Source organism: Toxotes jaculatrix, chromosome 9 (genome assembly GCF_017976425.1).
Source record: "Toxotes jaculatrix isolate fToxJac2 chromosome 9, fToxJac2.pri, whole genome shotgun sequence".
Classification (NCBI taxonomy): Eukaryota; Metazoa; Chordata; class Actinopteri; family Toxotidae; genus Toxotes; species Toxotes jaculatrix.
Genome location: NC_054402.1, coordinates 9,191,100 through 9,214,668, shown reverse-complemented (window position 1 = coordinate 9,214,668; position 23,569 = coordinate 9,191,100). Strand labels below are relative to the sequence as shown.

Sequence of the window (23,569 nt, the reverse complement as noted above, 5' to 3'; positions counted from 1 at the left end):
AGCAGAAGAGCTAGTTATATTGAGTTACAGCCTGTTTACTGTCTACATCTACTTTACATTACACCGTCAATCATTCTCTGATACTTGCTTATACATTTTATTTGTTTTACATTTTAAAATACAACCTTCACAGTATCACACCCACCTTAAAAACAATTATAAATATATACATATGAGAATGAAGTTTCTTTTTTTCAGGATTATCACCTGATGACTTTCTTTTCTGCAGTTTGCTGATTGACAGTGAGCAGAGTGTGCATTCACATGAAAATGCTGAACGTAGGTGCAATGAAATAACTATAAATCAGAGAAATTTGACAAAACCAAATTAAGGCCTTACATTTACTGTGATAGACCACTTAACTCAGGCAATTTTCGAGTCTACAGAAGGTGTTGTTTTTGTGCTGTTCAAGAATAAAAGGCAGAAAATGGTTTCCTCTAGCAGTTGAGAAAGGTAGGAAATGAATCCTGATATTTTCACAAATGCTGATTGTATGGAAGTAAAACTACTGACACAAAGTTACAAGAAAAAAAAACACACACAGGTTGTATTCCTTAATGAGGTTTCAAAAAAACCATCCTGGACCTGTATGGGTCAGTTATTACACGACCTTCCACACAGCATCTGGGCAGGATCCAAAGAAGCTAATCCGATCTTTGTGTGTGTTTGTGTGTGCAAGCATTTGTGTATGTGTGTGGTCTCAGGTCAGCCACTCGTGGCAGCGTGTGAGCTCAGGACACACACAGAGAGGACAGTGGGAAAGGGGAAACGAGCAGATGAGGGTCATAATATTCAAAACACCGGGGTTTGAGCCTCGGTGGTGATCCTCCAATACAAACACAGAGACGTTAACTCTGAAACGGCCAAAACAAACTGTACACAAACTCCCTGTGTGAGCAGACAGTCTAATGAACAGGTTAGATGGTGGTGCCCGGCTGACATGTCTGACAAACACATTCTCCGGTCAACAGGCCTGTGTTGCATACAGAAGCAACTACACTGCATTCAGCTCCGGTGTCAACAGGTCTATAAACCCCGTAGGCCTCACAGGGAGCGGTGGCAACTAGTCTAATTTTGGCAGAGGTATGGTGAAGCCATCCTCAAAGTCTAGCCCTTATAAAAGCAGCTCCAGAATGAGGCACTGGTCAGGACTCGTGGGTTCCCAGAATGCTTAGTGTCCATGTGACTCTGCGGAGAAATGCCTGGCATCGTTAATCCACCTAATCCTTCCCTGTGGTGACTTAATGCTTAAACAAGATAGGCAGTGGTGAGAAAGTCACACACACATGTACAGGAATAAGACGTATATGTGTATCTATATGTACAATATATAGGGACATAAAATGAACACTGATTTCCATTTTTTATTGCTCTCAATAAAAAAAGTGTTGATGTGCATGAGGGAGCAGTGTTCAATGCGATTACTGTGCTGTGCTAATAAGAGGAGGTGAACAATTACAGCATTTTTATTTCTTTATGAGCTTCTATAACAGCTTTTAGTATAGCATGTGCTTGTTTATTGTGTCTTGAGCCACAAACTGCTGTAGTAATCAAAGTTCCCCATGAGATAATCTCAGCAGGGGTTTAAATCGACTAATGGTAACTTTGCCAGGTGCAGAGATTTTTGGTTTGTCTCGAGACTTGAGAAACACCTCAATGAATACTTTTCTTTTTTCACATTTTCAGTTGTCCAAAAAATGGACGATGATGAAAAGGCGACATTTTCAAACAGTTTAATAGCATCATTACTATGAGTCTACAGTGGTTCAAAGGGATGTGTGGCAGCCTACAGGCTAATAGCTCTAAAAAGAAGGAAAGGAACGGACTTTACTGTTGAGTGTTTCTTATATTAAAGAATTTAGAGAGCACTTTCAGTTGGGACCTTAAAGCTGCTGTGCTGTCACTGCAAAGAAATGAGTAGTTTCCCATCTCTCGTGTCCATGCAGCCATTTTCCAGATGCAGCGCTGCATTTGGTTCGCTCTGTGGCGACTGTGTGAATCAATAAAACGGATAATGATCCATTCATGTCAAGAGTGATCTGAAATACTGACGCACATTAAAGATCTGATCAAGTTTTGCTTATTCGGACAATGTGAGTAAGACAATATCGTTAAGATGTTTAAATGAGCTGACAGTGTTAGTGCTGGTGATCATGATACAAAGATATAATATGACGTTATAGGAGTCACAGTTCACACTTTCAGAGTTTATTGCTTGCAAGAAAATAGCCATCACAACTTCCCAGAGTCCAAGGTAACGTCTTCAAATGTCTTGTTTTGTCCAATCAATGGTCCAAAACTCAAAGATGTTTAGAAAAGCAGCTTGCAATAACTACTCTCACAGCACTGTACTGATATTATACAATGTCAGCACAGTATCTAACCCAGCTTTCTCTGGTCACTCACTGTTGATGGTGAATCCATGATCTTTATAAATGAGCTTAGATTTTATATTTGGAAAATGTGACTTTTATATTTCTGTCAATTACAGGCCATCATAGATGCTTCTCCGTTTACACTGGAGGTCAATAAAACTCCTAAAATACTTATTACCCCTCTGACTAGCTATCAAACCACCAAATGAGGCTGTGTGACATTGGTGCGATTCCTCCCTGTGGTAAAGCCCGTGGGAAGGCCGGGTCCTGAGCCACTGACACCATCGCTATACAAACAGCTTGCCAGCAACAGATAACAGATGAGAACGGGGGAGGACATTCAGCGACAGAGGGACAGTGACATTTTCCTACTGGCCAAACACCTTCACCACCTCCCACCCTCAAAGGGGCAGACAGTAAAAACAGAATAATAAAAGGAAAAGAGGTGTCATGTTCTCAGACTGAATCAAAAGGGCAACCCCTCGCTGCAATGCAAATGAGCTCCTCTGTCTGAGTGAAATGGCCTTTTGTCTTCACCATTTGAGGTGTCTCAAGACTACTCTGGAATTGCCCTGTGAGTCACTGCTCCAAAACCCACAGTGCAAAAAAACGCTCCCACAGTTTGGGGGGAACAGACTGTCCAGTCAGTGCCAGTGTCTTTTTCCCCAAAGAAAACAAGCCAAAGCTGTGAAATTTACAGTTTCACATAAACTCTGTGTGGGATTTTTCCTCTTAAAAAAGAAACATTACTCACTTTCCACTTCCTCTTTTGTCCATGCGAAAAATCTCGGTGAAAGTGCAAACGCATTTAAATGTTAAAAGTGTAGAAAGTCAGATCCTGTAAATAACTTTTTACTTTGTTCTCCTTCAATATTCCAAAATAAAACCTTTTGGGTAATAAACCTATATCAAACATTCACACAGCTTCTATCCACATAAAACAACTTCCTAAATTTGTTCAAGGAAACCATGGGATGAATTTGTGTTTCTCCTTGTATGTGTGTGTCCTGTGTTTGTTAGCGTTTGAGGTGACAGGGACATGATCCACAGAGAGCTGAATATTATGTTTCTGTTCACTGGCTGTCACCTCTGCGCGGCTCATTAACCCCCCGTCATTCATACCCAGACGGGACCGGACAGGAGAGAAAAGTCTGCCGTTCCTTCTGCCCCAAAGGGTCACAGAGGAGCGGAAAAACACTGTCACCACACACCCAAAAACGCCCACCGTGGGAGACAGTGGCACGGCCATGACACGCCAGTACCAGCCCCGGTTCAGACAGTAAGCCTATTTGTAATCCTTAGAGCTCAACCTGTGCTTGATTGAACATGCCTTTGTTAATGAGACTGTGGAGCTGCTCCAAAGTGCGAAGCACTGGAAATAACATTGACACAGCCATGTCCATTATTTTCTTTCATGTCTCAAGCCAAGACAATTATTCAGAGGGGAAAGGGAGATGATCGAGCTCGGAGAGTTCAAAGCGATGAAGGATCTGAGGGAGATTCAGAGAGGAAATTTCTACCTGTTTGACTCCTGCCAGTGATATGTTATGAGCTTAGGCCGCTTCCTTTTCAGTAAAAGGAAATTAGAATTTGGGATTTGATTCGATTTAAACTGAATTTCTTCTCTCAAATGCAAGCACAAGTTTATTTTACTAGATCTGGCGTTCCAAGCTTCTCTTAAAGGCAGGTTGTGTTGTTGCTAGTACTACTGCCACTACAGAAACTACCAATAGTAATAAAAATCAATATAATATATAAAATATATAATATAAAAAATTATTAAAATAAGATAACACACTGGCGCTACAACCCCAATGTTTAAATATACAAACTAAAGATAAAACTTGAATATAGAAATATGATTAAATTTAAAAAGAAAGAAAATTAAATGATCCAAATGTTTCACAACAATTAAACACCACAGATTCTCCCTTAGATCTCTTAAATTCCTGAATCTAAGAGGGCGTTGATATTTGTGCCCGCCTTTGCCTCTTCTTTGTTTTTGAGAGCAAGAAGAAATCTTTTATAAATGGTGAAAGGTAAATAAAAATTCTGTATTGACTGCAAAGTAAAGTGCATCCTGTCTTGTGGCAGTTATTCACTGGTCTTAATATTCTACATGTCCTACCTTTAAATAAACTCCCCTCACAGTTTCCAAGGAGAGCTATGATTGAGCTGCAACCTGATCTCACCGAGCGTCGCCCTAACGTCTCTGTGCTCAGTGAAGGGAGATGAATAGTAGCGAGACATGTTCGTAATTAAGCTCCAGCTAGAAGATGCGTAGCAGCTCGCTGGTTGCAGGGTAACAGTTGTGGTGATTGAGTGGCGCAGGTCTGCCTGTGTGTCAGGGGGAGATAACATGGCCTCTCTCCAGCTTACAGCAAACGGACGTGAATGACGACTTGTTCAAATGGCCCGTCACTATGGAAACCTTCTACAAAAGCATCCCAGCTATTCACACAGAGGAACACTGAGGCTGCAGAAGAAAGGGAGGCAGAGGGAAAGAGAGAGGGAGAGGAGAAAACAGGGAATGAGGGAGAGAGAGGAGGGAAAAGGCGAAGGCAGAAGAGAGAAACAGAGGGAAACAGATTGGAGAAGTGGAGCGCGGGGGGGGGGGGGGGGGGGGGGGTATTGAGGGGAGGAGGGCGAAGAAAGAAGTGAGATAGATCATCAGAATCTCACAGCGACAGAGCGAGAAGACAGGAAGAAGAAAGAAGAAAGAAAGAGGAGGGGGTGATTCGAGAAAGACAAAAAATAATGGAGAAAAAGGGAATGAGGCCACAGTTGTGAGAGACTGGCATATGAGACAGTTTGGCAAAGAGGGAGAAGAGATGGGAGGCGTAGTGACGAAGGCTGTGTGAATGGCACAGAGGACGACACTCACAACAACAGCTGCTCTGCCCCGTTTGGTGCATTCAGCAACACTGTGTCCCTGTGTGCAAACACAAAAATGACCCTCAGCTCCATAGGTTTGCACATATTTCCCCCGATACACAGAAATACGGCACACAAAGCCAATGTCTGTGCTCAGTGCCCTCCTCAACAACAACAAAAAAAAACTGTGCCCATTTCCATGGCAGTGTGTGTCAGTGTGTTCAGCAATGTGGCTCCCCATGACGAGCACACACTGCACCTGCCGCTGGTGTCTTTTAAAATATTTAGCAAACAGTAAGTCACAGCACGAGTTCTGAGAGGAATCACGATCAGGAAAGATGAAGCTAACTAATAGCAGTTAGCAGGATGTGTCCCTGCAGGTTACTGCCAGTGTGGGTGAAAGTCAATGTGCACCCAAGTTCACAGTGTGACGACACTACTTTTGCAGTTTTATGAGACCAGGTTTGGAGGTGAAGGACTGTGGAAGCAGGGTCATAAGAGACATGACTGCAAAGTCGGTGACACAACATGAACACAGAAAAACAAACACAGATCTGTACCAGACATTCACTTAATTTAAAATGTTTGATTTTAGGGAGAATTGAGAACTGAGACAGTCTGGATGAAGATAAGTGAAAGTGGAGTTCCTGGTAATGTCCGTATCGTCAGTCAGAGTTGTCCATTGGCTTTTGTGCCCAGAGGCCACCGATTGTATCTGAATGCAGTCTGTCTTGGCAGGGAGTTAGAGAGAACACAATTGTTCCTTTTTTTTCCCCTTTCAATAATGCTGCTTCATACTGATTTGTCCACAAACCTTGTTTATCAGCCAGTTGTTATTTGCTATTTCAGTCCATTCTTCAGCTCCACAATACATATGTCATATTGTGAGTACATGCTGCTGATTTATTGTTATAATCCTAGTTGGACGGTGAGGTATGAGCGGATAAAATTAGAATTTTAAAAAAAGTGTAGCCACAGGAGGGTGGCACAAGGTAGAGAGCACAAATCTACTCTGTGACAGTTTCAAGCATCTGAGCAAATGTTAACAAGGACAAAAGTTTGTTTGATTCATGTTTGCTCTTAAAAGTCTTGGTTTAAACTCCACTTGTCCTGAGAAAACATTTCAGAACACCTATGTATTTACAAACTATAGCTGCGAGTTTACTCGGAAATAAATCTCACATAAATCCACACAAAGCTTCCAGAGACTTCTGAGTGTGGAGCTGTCAACCAGGAAGGGCCCTGTTAGAGGGCCTTCGCAGTCGCTCCATATTTTCAGTCAAAGCCTGAAAATTCATTTCATCAAGAAGAACGTCACCCTCTCACTGCTCAGTCATGTCCTCCCTCTCCTTCTCTACTCTTTCTCACCTGCTTACTATAAATTGCTCTCATAAAAAATTAAAACGAAGAAAAATGAAGCCTCTGACATCTCTCCTTAGCTCATTTTGTCTTTTTTTTCTTTCCCTTGCATGATTACAGGATCATTGTATAATCACAAGAACATTGCTGGGGCACTGTCACTCTCACCCCTACAGTCCTTACTGTAGACGGCTTGTAATTGTTGTGATCTCCTAATTATTCTGTGTGTTCATCATAAGTGGCTGTGGACAAGAGTGTCAACTAAAAGCCTGCCATGTAAATGTAAATGTGGAGAAGTGGAGAGATACTAGGCCAACAGAAGAGAAAAACACTGTTAATTAGAGCAAAGTACTTTTTTTCACTCTCTGTGGCACACTGCCTTTTCACTGGGGAGAAGGTGTGTCTGGGCTATTTATAAGCGGCTCCAGTTGGTGGGCCAGTGGGGTCTTGTCTTGCAGGCCTGCCCTGTGCAATGTTGCTTGTTCAAAGACAGTGAAAAATAAACACACAAAAAAAACAACTTTTTTTTGGTTAAGTGGTATTGTGCTAATTAGAACCATATTTCATCTTAAGAGATTTTGTAAATGAGAGCTCTGAGGGAATTTTAAGGAAAAATAGATGTAATGGTAGTAGACTCCATTCCCTTTAATGAAAAATTCTGTCAGGAGATTGATTAAAAAAAAGGTCATAACATGCTTGTGTGGCATTTAATTTATTTTCAGTTTCACATTAGGGACTCAAAACGACTCTGATGAGCATCGGTATGCTGTCTCAGAGGGTTCACACTGCAAGTGTCCTGATTTTATTGTGGGTAGAATCTAGTAAAATCTGTCATGACCAAGAAATATGGACCATGTACTAATGTTCCAATCATGTATTTTAAGTAGTTGTATTGCCTTTAATTGTACATAATTTGAATTTGTTAAAAAGTGTAATCCATCGCCATCCATTGATGATCTTTACAATGGGTGTGTGCTGGGAGGGGCAGAGATAAAGCCACTGGGAGGGGAGAGAGGGAGTTTAGCTAACGACTGAGAAAAGTTCAAGTGTGTTGACGTACAGTGGGTATGGAAAGTATTCAGACCCCCTGAAATTTTTCACTCTTTGTTATATTGCAGCCATTTGCTAAAATCATTTAAGTTCATTTTTTCTCCTCATTAATGTACACACAGCACCCCATATTGACAGAGAAACATGAAATTGTTGAAATTTTTGCAGATTTATTAAAAAAGAAAAACTGAAATATCACACGGCCATAAGTATTCAGACAGTTTGCTGTGACCCTCATATATTTAACTCAGGTGCTGTCCATTTCTTCTGATCATCCTTGAGGCGGTTCTACACCTTCAATGGAGTCCAGCTGTGTTTGATTCTACTGATTGGACTTGATTAGGAAGGCCACACACCTGTCTATATAAGACCTTACAGCTCACACTGCATGTCAGAGCAAATGAGAATCATGAGGTCAAAGGAAGTGCCTGAAGAGCTCAGAGACAGAATTGTGTTCTTGAATGGCCCAGCCAGAGCCCTGACTTTAAACCCAATTGAGCATCTCTGGAGAGACCTGAAAATGGCTGTCCACAAACGTTCACCATCCAACCTGACAGAACTGGAGAGGATCTGGCAGAGGATCCCCAAATCCAGCTGTGAAAAACTTGTTGCATCATTCCCAAAAAGACTCATGGCTGTATTAGTTCAAAAGGGTGCTTCTACTAAATACTGAGCAAAGGGTCTGAATACTTATGACCGTGTGATATTTCAGTTTTTCTTTTTTAATAAATCTGCAAAAATTTCAACAATTTCATGTTTCTCTGTCAATATGGGGTGCTGTGTGTACATTGAGGAAAAAAATGAACTTAAATGATTTTAGCAAATGGCTGCAATATAACAAAGACTGAAAAATTTCAGGGGGTCTGAATACTTTCCGTACCCACTGTATTCCTGAATCACACATGAGCAGTTTCCTTGGTCACTGAGCTCTAACAGAAAGAAAACTTTGAGTTTCTCTTTGTGCAGTGAATGCACAGATTAATCAGTGAAATTCTGTGTGGGAGACCTCCTAGAAAACTGTTATGTTCCTGAGATTTTCATAACTGAGAGTTTCACTGCATGAGTCTTTTTTTTTCTTAAAGAGACAAAAACCAAAGAAACCATTAACTCAAGCAAAGTGCACCTCAGATATTTATAATGTGGGTCCAAGTGACCAAAGGGCAGCCAGACACGGGGGGAAAAAACTATGTGGTACAAATAGCTAAGCCACTGCCTGACATCACAGGGCAAAGGTCCTCACTCCTCCCCATTTTAATCCCTTTCCCCTCCCTCACTTCACAGTTTTTTCCCTCTGACACATTTTCTCAGACACCCAGTGTTGTCAGTATTGTGTGGTCTCGCCATCTTTCTCTCAGCTGTTATCTGCGACGTGTCAGACAGACACACAGGGCTGCTGTTCAGATGCCTGCTTGTTGAACATGCACGGTGCTCCTGACGGTCGACATCAGAATGTCTACTGCATCTTGTATTTCATTATTCTTTTATTCTGAGGGCAGGGGCTGCCGTTGAAGCGAGGAGAGCGGGGCAGAGCAGGAGAGCGAGGGGACTGAAGAGCCGTTTCCCCCACGGCTCCTCTTGACATAGATTTTCTGGCTGCACGCATCTCCCTGGAATATTACTCTTCCTAATCCACCTCTGCAGCCCCATCACACATAGCCTTGAGGGTCATCCACAGCCATCATAATATTGCATTTGGGTTTCCCTACCTGGTTAGATTAGGTAGATACAGAGCAGACTGGTTTCTGGCTGGCTGAGGAGGAGGCAGAGAGGACAGGGGATGAAGGGGAAGAGGAAGCAAGGGAGCAAATTTCTTTCGAATCTGCTCGGGGTGTACTATTTGCAGCATATGCTGCCGAATTTAGGAAAAGACATGTCAAGTGATAGCGAGGGCTTGACTACAGCTTCCTCGTTAGTCCAATCACTGTCAAGAGATGTCAGGAAAGAGGCAAGGCATGCAAGAACAAAGATGGGCTGAAGGAAAGAGGCAGGGCAGAAGAGTGTAACTGTTAGCCAATAAAACATGGACTGTGCTGTGTACTGCTGAACCATCTCAATAATTATCCATCAGGAAAAACAGATCTGCTTCTCTCCAGAGTTGCCTCGGACAGAACAACGAGTTGTCACCTTAGCTTTAAAAAGAAAAACAAAAATAGCACAAGGGTCTATGAATTGTTGATTGCTGCTTAATAGACTCAGTTCTAACTGGGGGATTTATTAGAGCGCTAATTGAATTTGAGCCTCTATCGTCATATTTCTCAAATGCTAATACAACAAAACGAGCCAAAAAATTTGGAGTCTAAGGTGTGTACTGTAGCTTGTGGAGAAGGCTGGTATTCACATTAAAGTCAGTCAACAGAGAAATAACTGATAAGTGTGTGCCGCGGCGATAAAGAGATAATTACACCTCGGGTTTCACCCAGAGCTTGTTGTTTAGTTGCTAAGCTACGCAGGTGCATGATTGCATAAATAAGGCGCCGAAGTGTAAAAACTATTTCTTGCAGGAAGAAGATAATTGCTTTTCATTTTGCGTTAATGACTCAAGGACTGCGATGATTGAGGTCCATTTTCAGGTGAATTTTTTTTTTTTTTTTGCAGCCGCCTCACAGCTGCGTGATGTGCTGACGATAGGCTGGAGTATGCCTGCCTCTGTTACAGAGCCTCTGTCAGTACAATCACCCATTCTTCCCTCCTGACCACTAAAAGCTCTCTGCATGAGCAAGCCCTTCAATCTTCCATCTCCCTCCTTTCATCTCTATTCACTTCGAGCACTCTGGACAACTCTGTGTGCTCCCATCTCCTCTTGCCTCAACTATCTCTTTACCTCTCCACCTGCTCCTCTCTCACTCCCTCAGTCTGTCTTTCTCTCTGTCTCTCAGAGCCATGTGAGCTGGCGACCCTCTCAGCCCTCTCTATCCGGGCTTACGGTCCACGTGGCCTAGAGCGGATTACATTCTTGACATCACTGTGCCAGATGTTTATGACTAAAATAAACAGAACAACTAGCCTCGCCACTAAGTCAAACGATGCATTTAGCCTAAACTTGACACCACATTTCTCATTTATGCTTGAGCAGGTTCTTCTCTTTAAACGGGAAGGATTCGCTTTTGCCTAATGATCTCCCCTGTTTCTTTGCCTTTTACGTCTCTCTCTTCAATTGGAATCAGAGCTGCTGTCTTCATTACCTTGTTCCGGAGACTAAATTGTCTAGCTTTCTCTGGGTTTCACTTCATTGCTTCACAGCCACCCCCCCCCCCCCAACCAAGGTTGCATTTTTCCTCCTGTAGCTCCTGCTCCCAGCTCTCTCTCCAGTGAGCCAGAATGGAGATCAAATAGCCGATAAGCCGCCCACTGTAACATACACATTAGCATGATTAAATTGGCCATTGCTTGTCCATTTATTAAAACCCTTTCTGTGCTCTATGGGAGGTCTATCTAGCTGGTGAGTTTAGCAGGAGACATATGGGCTGTATACGTGCGGATGTACGTGGCGTGTATCGCTGCCATGTGAATGCCTAAGCCTGACATCACCATCATCTGACACAGTGAGGGATTTCAGGTGATGTGATGGGGAGGGAGCCTGTCAAGAAGCCATAGCTGGGTGGGAAAAAGAAATCAGCAGTGGGTTTGGCTCTGGCAAGGGCTACGCAGTAGATTTAGGGCTTAGGTGATTGTTAGACAGGGCTCAGTTTGTTTTGAACTATGGGCCTGTGTTTTCCACAGGCCGCTTTATGTGGACGCTGACTCTTTCCCCACTTTGTACTGCACTCTCAGCAGTTTAAAAGAGAAGGATTAGACACAGGAGTGTGCCTCTCTCTCGTCTGCCGGAAAGCACAGCCGCCTAATCTCTCGCGCTGAGGAGAGGGGATTTGGGAGAAATGACCTGTGCTCACTTCACTGTGCTCACTTCACTTTCTCTTGCTTCTCCTCCTCTCATACCCTCCAAGTTGACTGAAAACACAGTGCCGCATCCTTCCTTCCTTCCGTCACTCCCACTCCTGCTTTTTCATTTTCCTGCTGGATGACTCTACGCTCATCAGCATGCAGCACCACGCGGCTGCTCCTCAGGACCAGGCAGGCTGGCAGACAGGCAGGCAGACTTGTCAATAAAGGAACCACAGTAACAGGGCACCTCAGCGAGGCCTCCAGCCCTGTCACTGACGTCTCTCTCAGCTGCCTGGACTCCCTCAGTTAATGAGCACATAATTGTTGAGCAAGCAAAAGCGAAATTGGGGAACAGAGGAGAGAGAAACGGCCATGAGGTGAGAGGTGTAATAGAGAGATAGTGGAGTGAGAGGGGAAGGAGGTGAGGGAAGCACAAGGACAGATTGTTCCAGCGGAAAAAGTGAGATATAAAACAGCCAATTTGTCCTAAAATGTGTGGTGTAGTACAGTCAGCGGTGGGAGAAGAGGCGAGGAAGAACACTGTCTAAATCAGAGGGACTGCGGGGGTAATGCTGCTCAGTGGGAGCTGACATTGAGAGCAGGCGGGGAAAAGCAGTTTCAAGGACAACATGGAAATATCACATTCAGTCGCTACAAAGCAGCTGTGAGTGGTGGTGAGGCAATGCTCGTGGAGCCAGAGAACTGCCGCACAAAGAACCAGATCAAGGACACGAAGTAACGTTTCTAAAATATCTGACAACAAGAAATGATAGCAGGTGACAGATGTACTGCGTGGGAAAGTTGAAAGAAGAAAAAGTTGTTGACCTTACTGGTGTTGGCACGATACCAGGAGTTTGACTTTGATGTCGCAACTAATTTTAACATCCTTGGCTTCGATACTACAAAACCACAAGAAAGAGCAAAAATCAGGCAGCATGTTGCCACATTTTACTCAGACGTGTCTCTAGCAAATTCTGTACCATTAGTCAAAAAAGTAATGAAGAGTTAATCAAGAGTTAACCGTGAGACAGCCAAATCCTTCACACATACTATAAGCCCTGTGGAGGTGATGTTAAAATGGATTTTCAGCTCACAGAAAGAAAATGTTAAGAACATACTGAATATTTCAAAATTTAATATTAAAATCATTTTTCATCACCATCTTATAAGGTTGTATTAAAATGTTCAGTCATAGTGACGACACTCAACCTTACTCTGATTACCACTTGGAAGTAAGTTATAGGAGGCAGCCAAGTTTAACTCTGGTCCCTGCATGCAGTGCCACTCTCCCATGACCACCCACGCTGATTTTAAATGAATCTGTGCCCTGATTGCAGAGCTCCCTGCTCTTTTTGCTCCCCTGCAGACACAGAGCAGTGGAGCAGAGACACAACCCACATGTCTGCATTAACTGTGGTGCTCCAGGCAATGCAAGGGAGGCCATCTTTACCCGGGGAAAATGATGGCTGTAATGTAGATATGCTTATCTGTCATTAAGCCCTGCTCTACCCTCCCTCAGCTTCTCTGCAGGGGGAGGGCGGAGGGATTTCAATCAGACTAGTGAAGACTATAACTCTAGCGAGACATGCTGAGGCCAATGGCTAATCAGTCATGTCTCTATGGAGAAGACACAGACTTCACAGCAGGAGCATCCGTCTCCAGGCCAGTCTACTATACTTGCTTTTGCTTAATCGTTTGACCTTGCTCCACCACCTCCTGTGTCTTTTTTTCTACAGTGTACAACCCAAGCCGGACCCCTCTGCGGCATCCTGCCACTTCTCTGGGAGAGATCCCAAATCCAAACCAGCATGATGACGGCGACTATGAGGCTGACAAATCCCTGTGCTCTCGCATGACTGGGCCGCAATGTCCGCCTGTCAGCTCCCAGCACCTCAATAATAGTGCAGAGTCGCTAAATAGGCTCCTGAAACATAAGGATGTGATGAACACTGAAGGGAGCGGTTGGAGGGTAGGTGAGGAATGGAGGGGGTGGAGTCCAGTGAAGGCGGCTAGCTGCTCAGAAGGCTCTATAATTAGCGGCAGAAGATCAAATGACTTTTAATGGGTTTGTCTGAAAACAGCAGACTATTTCAGATTTGTGCTTAGAGCTATATTCATATCTCATCAAGCTAATGGAATTCTCCGGAGTGCTTGATTGGTTTTTATCTCAGATCAAAATGGCTGATAGAGGTGCACGGTTGCAGCCTTCATGAGCTACAGTTTGTAATGAAAAAAGTGCCATTTCAGGGCACTGTTATGTAAAATGGAGGTGGCTGTGACAAAAAGGTTTACGCATGATGTCAAATGCACTTCAACTTGTGATATGACAGAACTCACAATTCATGGTTTGGTGCACAATCATTGTTGCTATAGGAGTCATTTCCCATGGATGTTTCAGTGAGAATGGGCTTATAATAACTCCTTGTGACAGTTAATGGAAACATCTACTGGTCATTAGTTAGAGAATTAATAGGAGGGATACTACAAGGATAATATCAGGGTCATAGCTCAGCCATTGCCGGATCTGGGTGGAGGGAGGTCTGGTGCAGACTGCTAAATATGCTGCCTACACTTAGGCCTTCAGCACACAGCAACACACAGCACACACATTGACACAAACACTGCACAGAGACACACATGGGGAACTGTCCCGTGCAGAAACAACTAGTTAATTAATCGATTAGTTGATCAACAGAAAATGAAATGATAATATTGTCAATCTGTTAGGTCCTTTCACTGTCCAAAAAAGCCAAACATTTACTGGCAGCAGGTTCTCAAATGTTAGGAATTCCTACTTTTCTCTATTTTATGTTATTGTAGATTAAATATCTTTGGGTTTTGGATTGTTGATCAGACAAAGCAAGCAACATGAAGAACAGTTTTCATTGAAAAAAAATTTGCAAATTAATCAGTGTGACAGACTGGCAACATGTCTAGGTTTTACCCTCTACCTGATGTCCTCTACCTGATGTCAGCTGGGATTGACTCCAGCCCCCCTGTGACCCTCAATGGTAAGCAGTATAGTTAATGGATGGATAGATGGAATTTAATCAATAGTATAAATAATCATAACATGTAGCCCCTAAACTGTCTTTTTTTTTACTCCTGTGAGGTTTTTTTACCGCCTAACAAAACTGTATTCCTAAAATTCCTGTATTCCTTGTGTACAGTTTATTGCAGGGGAAACAAAGGGAAACACAGACTAAGGCAGAATGGGGAGTTGCTGCACATGCTCTTGGTGAAATTATACATGCCTCACTCTGTTTGTGTGTCTATCAGTGCCCTTTATTTCCCAGGGTTTCTTGCTAGCATTCAAGCTACATTCATTTTCACCACCCCGTCATCTGGGGTTTTCTATTTTAGACTGAGAAAATTATGTCTATTGAACTCCAGCCGGGTTCTAACTCTCATTTACGTTTTGCCTTCTCCTTAAATTATACAATACAAAAACCTTCTTCTTTTTATTGCCTCTGAGAGGGCAGGGAGGGTATCTGCAGGCTTTAGCTCTTCATCATGCATGAACACCTCTCAATGAATTAATTACTGTGTTTGGAGCTAGGAGTTTGAAGATAAGCAGTGTGGAAAATTCAAAGGGAAATTTTCATCTAATTTCAGTTACAGGAATAAAAAAATCTGTTCTGCCTCAGAAGCACACGGTGGATTGCTGGCTTCTCCCTCTCCCCCTTCCCTCCTTCATAGGTGAAATCTCTCCCATTGTTCTGTCTGTGTCCCAAGTGGACCATCCTACAGGGCTGCTGTTTGTCCTTGGCCACCTTCTCCTTGAGAAAGTGCTGTATCAGACAGGCTGCTAACAGGACCGTCACACAGCTTGAGTACCAGCGGCGGCAGCAGCAGTAGCAGCAGTACAGGCCTCTCTCTGGGGGTATACAGTTACACTGCACTGCTTCTATCTTTTACGGTTCTGACATTTTCATTCCCCCCTCACTCTCCTGAGGAAAAAAAAAGGATAAACTTGAAAAAAAAGAAACAGGATGGAGTCCATGCCGCTCTTGGTTCCAGTTTGGATGATACCATTTCCAATACAGGCATGGGGGGTAAAGGGAGGAGAGATGTGAAGGAAGCTCAGTAAGCAGGAAGACGGACAGGGAGGGAGCTGGAACTAACATGCTCTGTTTTCCCTGGCAGCGGATGGAGTATTTGAGCAGTATTGCTCAGCAAAACAGAGCAATGTAGCGGCAAGGCAGCCTGACAGTCATCCAGCCAGCTTATTAAGACAGGAACACCACCTCCTCCAACATTCTCCTTCAGCTATAAAACTGTGGCACTCAGTGTTTATACATGGGTATGCAAATAAGTTAAGAGAAGAACCTGATCCTGCAGGACTTCTCATGGCTCTCAGATCACAACAAGACAACAAAGAACACAGACGCTGTAGCTGTGACTGTCCTCAGTCACGTCATAAAGAATGTGGATCATGACAAACGCTGGCTTTCCAGCACGATGCACGCACATCCAGAGAAAATAAGGACGGAGACCTATGATGCATAGACACAAATATACACACTGAGACAGACAGACCCGCCCATGACACACTTCAGCTCACACAACGAAAGAGACAAAGAAACAAATCACCAAAAAGGCTAAGAAAAGACACATCAATTATAAGTGAAGTTTGGAAAACTGGGTCTGATTTGAATGCTCTTGTTCGACAAGAGAGACAAAATTCAGAAGATGGGTTCAAACACAAGAAGAAGAAAAAAACAAAAACAAAAGAAAAACAGCCCTTGAGTAATTTATGCTCTTATATTTTCTAGTGCAGTTGAGCATGCAGACAGTGGGAAACAATGCCTGGCACACAGTTAACTGGCTCTTTGATTCTTAGCTGCCTGCCTCCATTTTATTCCTCCATTTTATTCCACTTTAGGCAGGCCAAAAAAAGACAAATCAGTGCACAGGCCTCACCCAAGCCTGCATATGACTCACTGAGCTTACAAAATTGGGAGCTACACACCTGAATAAGACAAGGAAAGGACAGCAGCAAAAGTCTTCTTCACAGACGGACAGACAGGGACTGAAGAAGAGACAGAAGAGGCCATAGGCAGAGATACAAGTGCACTATAACTCATAGATAGCACACCAGATATTTTATTCATGGGAAGACAAACCCAAGCAGCAAGAGTGACTCACAGAGCTACAGGGACACAGACACACAGACACAGACACAGACACACACACACACACACACACACACACACACACAGACTGAGCAGGAGGGTGACAGGGTTTAACCCACCTACGTTGACTGCCTTCTCATTCTCAAACTGAAAATACATTAAAAAATAAAGTCTGAAATGGCAAGGCTCCTTTCAAAGGGATTAAAGGGGATGTTTTTGTCTACTGAACTTGCTAGAGTGTATAGTCACTCTCATTGCAATCACAGGAAGAGAGCTGCTCACAGTACAATACAGCGAGCTGTTTGCACTTCAGGCTATGCATTCCTGAGCACTCTGGCATATAAACTGACAAAAAAGGAATTCTCATGCTGCCGTGCTGAGCCAGGCCATTGTCTACAACATACAGGCTCAGGTGTAGCGACGTTCACCTTGGCTGTGTATCTATGAGGAGGATTGTCATGGCTGTGCAGATTGGCCTCCGTATGGCAGGAGGCCTGGTGCAACTTAAGCGATGTGCAGTCATGAGTGTGTCGATCTGAACCCACTCACACCGCGTCAAGTCCCCGCCACCCAGGATCTCTCACCGAGAAAAACTGACTAAATATGTGATGAGCTGAGCTGTAAGAGGATTCTGGCGCGCGCGCACACACACACACACACGCACACACACGCACACACACGCACACACACGCACACACACGCACACACTTAGAAGGCATACACAGGCACATAAACATGCATTTCCAGTTGTAAAAAAAATTTAAAAAAGAAGGAGGCAACTCCGCACACTTGGGATAATTAGAGCGCACGCAGAGCCTGGGAGACAAAGCCTGGCATCGTGAGAACAAGTCTCGCCTGATGAGGCCTCTCTATTTAAATCCCCGGGATGAGCTGAGAGTGTGTCTGTCGATGGAATCGCTCCAGGAGACATGCACAGGCTTGGAGGAAGAAACAGCCAAGGCAGTGAAAGGGAAGACGGAGAGACAGACACAGGCTGAAAACTGTAGATGAACTGAGTGGCAGGAAGGTGCCTTTGAGGAAATGAAAGGAAAGAGAATAAGGGCTTAGATTCAATCAGTCATTCCGTCTTACTGTTAGTCACAGAGCACAGATCAGACATCGACGTGGAGCGAACGCCACAGTTACTACATACACACAGGTGACTCACTGTGTTCTGTGGTACTTTGAAGTCAGTTTGCCTCTGCAGGGTGTGGAAATGAGGGTTTGACTGAGTGAGTGGGCGAGCTGGGGAGTGAGCGGAGTGAGCGTATGAGTGTGCGTATGAGCAGACAGAGAAGGGTAGGGCTCTAGGATTAGTACCTTTCCCTTTGCAGATCTATAAGCACTCAGTGTTTCTTGTCACTAAGAGGATTCACAAGGATACGGGGCTGTCCCAACAATTGAAACCAAGGTTTTACGCACTAATCTACGAATTCAAGGACGAGTGAGGCTGATTCTCAGCTGATGGAGCACATGCTGCTGCCTTCATCTTGATTGACACGGCAGAGCGTGGAGGTCAAAGAGGCAATCTTTACAGCTTAGAGGAGGGAGAAGAAACAGCCTGAAAGGCTTTAACTGTGCATCACCGCCCACAACGCCGCATTGAGAGATCACTATCAAATACAAGTGCTACTGATTGTTGTTTTGGGTTTTGTTCAGGAATGAAATGTCGCCAACAGTCTGCCTTTGCCCTTGTCTCTCTGCTCGGTATCTTGATCACCTCTGTATGGCAACAACACCTCAGGCTGTACTGGCTATTCAGGGGCACACAAAAGGCCCTCATAGGGAACCATTCAGCCCTGCTAACGGACGGCTCCATAGCACCCGCCCCGACAATCACAGCCAACTAGGGGCACTCACTCACAAGCAATTGTTCATTATCAGCCCATATCCAGAGCAAATACACACGTGGAAGCACACAGGAGCACACTTTAATATCAGTGCTTGCCTACAAGCATATACAGCCAAGCACGCACACAGACTTTGGATGATAAGAGGAAAAATGCTGCTGCAAAAGGACTTTAACCAAAGAGCAATAAGCACAGCACCACAGCCTTTTTTTTGGTTTAAGCTGGGCAGAATTTATTCTCACTGCTTCTTCTTCTCCCATTGCACACGTATCCATCATTACTGCACTCTGTACACTGACATGTACATGACTGGAAATAGACCCTTATAAAATCAAAGTCACTCCACCAGAGATAAAGCTGTGATTTTTAAGGAAGTCTTTTCCACAAGTATTTGACGCTACAGGCCAACTGGAAGGAAAACACCAACAATCTGATGTTTTGTTGCGTAACACTCCGTCATTTCTACTCTGTATGTCACGGCTGTGATAATCTCCACTTGCTGAAATCTGCAGAGAATAAAATGTACTGAATGCATTAACTGTTCCAGATATTCAGTATTCCATTAATCCAATGGGAGCCATATCAGCAAATGCCTCAGTGTGATGCAATTCTCTGGGTGAACCTGCTTCTAGCCTGCGCCCTATTTCTAAATTAGATCCAGAAAAGATACAGCTGCTCACTCAGGAAGAGAGTGAATGAGCGACTGAAATAAAAACCCTGCTTGCTCTATTCTGAATACAAAAAATGGTCTGAAATTATAAGGCGAGATAACAGAGAGCAAAGAGCTAGAAATCACCAAAACCTCTTTTGAAGCCACTGCAGACTGTAAAGCCTACAACACAGAGATGCTCAGATGAGAGAGGGGGGAAACCAGCTGAAGAAACAAAAGCTCACAGTCTGGCACTCTCACAGGTACCTGACAAAACAAAACCGTTTACACAGCTGAGGTAGCCCGCTAATCCCAAATGCTTAAAAAGGAGGAAGTGCGAAACAAGAGGGCCGCTACGGTCTGATGACACCTCGACAACCTCAGTACGCAAAGGGATGAGGAACAATGGAAGGTGACGAGTTGGACGAGAGGGAATAAACCATCCCTGACCAACTGTGAGAGTCTCTCTGTGGAGCTCTCACTGGCTCGTAAATTCAAGCTCAAGGTCCAGGGCAGCAAGTGCAGTCAGCATGTCAGCACAGCAATATCTACCTCAGCTGTGTGTCCACAAGCTCATCAGCAGGGTCCAGTCTGCACACACCAGCAGCTTCACTGTCAAACAACAGCAACAGTCAACAGCAGGCAGTTGGTTTTTGGCTGTGCAGGCCTGACATGTTTCAAACAAAGAGAATTACACAAGAAAGGCCAGCAAAGCTTTGGTTTCATTACTATCCAGGCTGAGAGAAGGACACTCTGATATTTAACTTTGCTGAATCTCTAATCCTCAGTTAACTATAGACGTAACCGGACGCTGCAATTATGCATCATAAAATCTCTTTGGGGTGTTGGTTTGTTCTCTGCTTTCTCTGACTCTAAGGTGCTCATATTTGTGTTTTACCCACAGGTGAACATCCAGGTTTGTTTATTGTCACTTCAGTCATGAGTCTCGAGTTTGCTGTAAACAGTGCGCATTTGGAGGCAAATGAGGCAGGTGCAAAAAAGGGATATGAAAATCAATTTTCTATTCACATCATGTTTTACTGCAAATAAAAATGCCATATCAAACAAAGAAAAAAGCCTGGTCGTTCACGACAGCCATTGATTAAACCACAGGAATCCTCGCATGCAACTTACAGTTAAAGAGCACAACAGCCAGAGCACATTTCTCAATTTAATCTGGGTGACTGATCAGGAAAATTCATTGATTCCATCCATTAATCATCTCAGGAGAGTCTGTGCAATATCTATCGGCACGTCTATGCAGCTGGGAAGGCTGACTGAGGAGGCAATCATTGCAGAGGGGACAGGTCTTTGTAGAGAGAGTGTAGCTGCATAGATTTTGTTGGGGACATAATAACCATAATACCCCCCCCCCCCCCCCACACACACACAATGCCAGCCAATACTGCCTCAAAATGGCCGAGGTTATTGTCGCAAATGGGGGAGAGAGAGAAACATTCCCTGATAATCACTTTGCACAGCACACAACAGTGCCAGGAGGAGATGTCTTGTTAAAATGTTTTGTCATGGTTACTTCAAAGGTGAGCAGGAATACTTATGTTTACCCTCTGAGGGGGTGGGGGGGGTGGGGGCTGAGAAAATGGAAATGGGTGCATTGTCATTCGATGACACACACGTCTGACACTGCAGGCATCAGTGTCTGAGGACAATATCCGGTGATCGAGCAGGAAAATAGGACATCAGCCAGGTGAGGCGTGAGTGCACGTGTGGGAGTGGGTGTGTTTGTACAGGAGGACCTACTTGTGGCCTATTTGGATCTAACAAATGTACTCCTGTGCAGTGTTTTAGCAGTTCTAATTGCAATACAGACTATAAACCTGTCAAACTAAGACATTAAAAGTCACTGTGGAAAGAGAACAGTGGCCTTCCTGCTTCACAGGTGTGGCATTTGGGGGTCATCCTGATAACACAGGAAAAGCTGGAATTTGAATACATAGGTAAATGATTTCCTCCTTTGTGGTAACAGACACACAAATCATGGACATAATCATTATGTACTGTTAGTGATCCATTGCAGAGGTCCCTTGTGTCCCCAAAGGCCCGACAAAGCCCCACTTGTCTTTCGTTTGATCTCTGCAGCAAACCCTGACATAATCTCGTTAGAGTACATTGTTCAACTCACACCAACAAACTGCGATCAGTGCTCAAGAATGAAGTGAAAAACGACCTAAAAGCAAGAATATTAATTTTTTAACTACATCTGATATTATATCATTTTCCATAAACACATTTTAAGCCTTTAAACTATGTTAAAAACATAACAAGTACTAATCCCTACATTATAAAGTGAAATGATCAATTCCGCTACTTGTGTGGGAATCTTGTCTGGGAGACGTGATCAAAGCCTAATAAATATATTTTCCGATCACATGAGGCGAGATGAAATAGTGTTTCGTAGTGAGATCAGCAGAGCTTGGCCATAAATGCCTCATGTGAAAAGAGGACAAATATAGGCCGAGAAGAGAAGAAGAGATTTGCTTTTTTTTTTTCCCCTCCAAGAGTGAACCGCACAGGCTTTTGATCCATGTCAAACTCACCTGGTACATAATAAATCAGAAAACAGAAAAACCTTTCAGATTACATACCTCGATATATCCGGCCAGCGCTGGGACCACAATGCCCAAAACAAGGACAGATATCGCTGGGACTGAACCCATCTTCCAGGATCTCCGGTTATGCTACTGTAAATAACTTATATCCTATGAGCTATATGTGTGTGAGGTGACGTCCGGAAGAATAAAGAGCAATACAAGTCCTGGGAATAATCTGATAATCTATCCCGGAGAGCGGGACTAGTCCTGCTCCGCTTGTTTTGTTACCCGAGCTCGACAGAAAATGTTGGAGGGGGACTGAGTGTCGGTCTCCTCTGGAAATGTGGACCGTGTCTGTGGCGCGCCTGCTCTGCCTCTGCTGCCTCCTCCCTCCCCGGGTTCATCTGATCCACAGAGCAGCCGCACCGCGCCACCAGGCGGCCAGCTGTGCCCCACATCCACCCTGAGGCACAAAATACATTCAATCATACTCATGCACTATTATGTCAATAATAATAACATCTCGCAATGCAGCGGTGGAAGAAGCACAAACACGTTCTGCACTAATGTACAGATTTAAGGCACTCATTGCTGTTTCCATTCTTTATTTACTTTATTTCAGCAACACATACATACATTTTAACAGAAACAGAATCACAATCAGCTTTATTGACAAAGTCTACGCACAGTACCCATAACAATGTACATGGTACATCAAAAACCAGGGCCACCAAAGCTGCGCAAAGATAAATAAATGTAAACATGCGACTATTAAGCACAGTACAGAGAGAAAGCAGCACAACAATGGATACAACCCACAATGTCAAGTCAACCTGTGGGAAAGAGGTGATGCACAGTGCAGGAGAGTGTGAGGAGAGCTGAAATAAATATTAAGTGTGTAGTATAACAAGTTACTTTACAAACCTACAGTAGGTGATTATGTGCAGCATGTGCATGCACAAATGTCTGTGTACATTATACACACGGCCTGGTTGGTGGATGATATGCACATGTTATCCAGAATGTGAGTTTAAAACTAATATATAAACAATTACTAGGTCAGTGTGTGAGGGTTGTACAGTGACATTTCCTGTCCCCTGCCCCTATTTCTGGAGGTGGACAGGACCTGGATGGTGTGCTGGTCAGCAGCAATGATCTTTTCTGCTGTTCAGACTGACAAATCAGACAGTGATGGATGTGCAGTGTAGAACTGGATCAGCAGCTCCTGAGGCAGGATGAACTTCCTGAGCTGTCGCAGGAAGCACATCCTCTGCTTTTTGATGACTGAGTGGACTGAGCTGACTGCACTCAGTCAAGTGAAATATACTGCACCACATTTATTTTAAAGCTGCAGTACCCAGATATTTTACCACGTATAAAATCACCAAGACCCATGAAATGTCTGTGAATTTTCTCCATCCGAGAAGAAACTTGTTTCAGTTCATTGTTAACTAATTAACTGTGACTAAGTACATTTAATCAAGTCCTGCACATAGGCCCAGTTTAGGTACTTTACTTAAGTATTTCCATGTGATGCTGCTTCATGCTTCTACTCAACAGCATTTCTGGGGGAAATATTTGACCTTTAATTCCTCTGCATTTAGCTGTTACTTTGCAGTGAGATATAAAAAAACAAAACAAAACAAAACAAAACAAAACAAAACAAAACAAAACAAAACAAAACAAAACAAAACAAAACAAAACATACAATCGGCTTACAAAATGTATTTTATTGTTGTAGATTAAGCCAGAATGTGACTAGTGAATATTTTCATTACTGGTTAACTATTAATTTATTGCTTACCTGAGAAAACAAAAAGACTGAGCAGATGATCAGTCTTG

General features: G+C 43.6%; 1 protein-coding gene across 2 annotated transcripts in view; it reads right to left on the bottom strand.

Annotated features, from left to right (window-relative positions):
* Positions 1-22,087, bottom strand: part of aplp2 (amyloid beta (A4) precursor-like protein 2) — a 52,463-nt gene extending 30,376 nt beyond the window's left edge. Inside the window, exon 1 of one of the 2 annotated variants that reach the window (XM_041046974.1) lies at positions 21,782-22,087. In XM_041046974.1, the coding sequence (XP_040902908.1) occupies positions 21,782-21,853 (72 nt within the window). In that variant the 5' untranslated portion in view covers positions 21,854-22,087. The remainder of the gene's footprint in view (positions 1-21,781) is intronic. The other variant, XM_041046973.1, reaches the window with a different exon arrangement.
* Between the last annotated feature and the right edge of the window lie 1,482 nt (positions 22,088-23,569).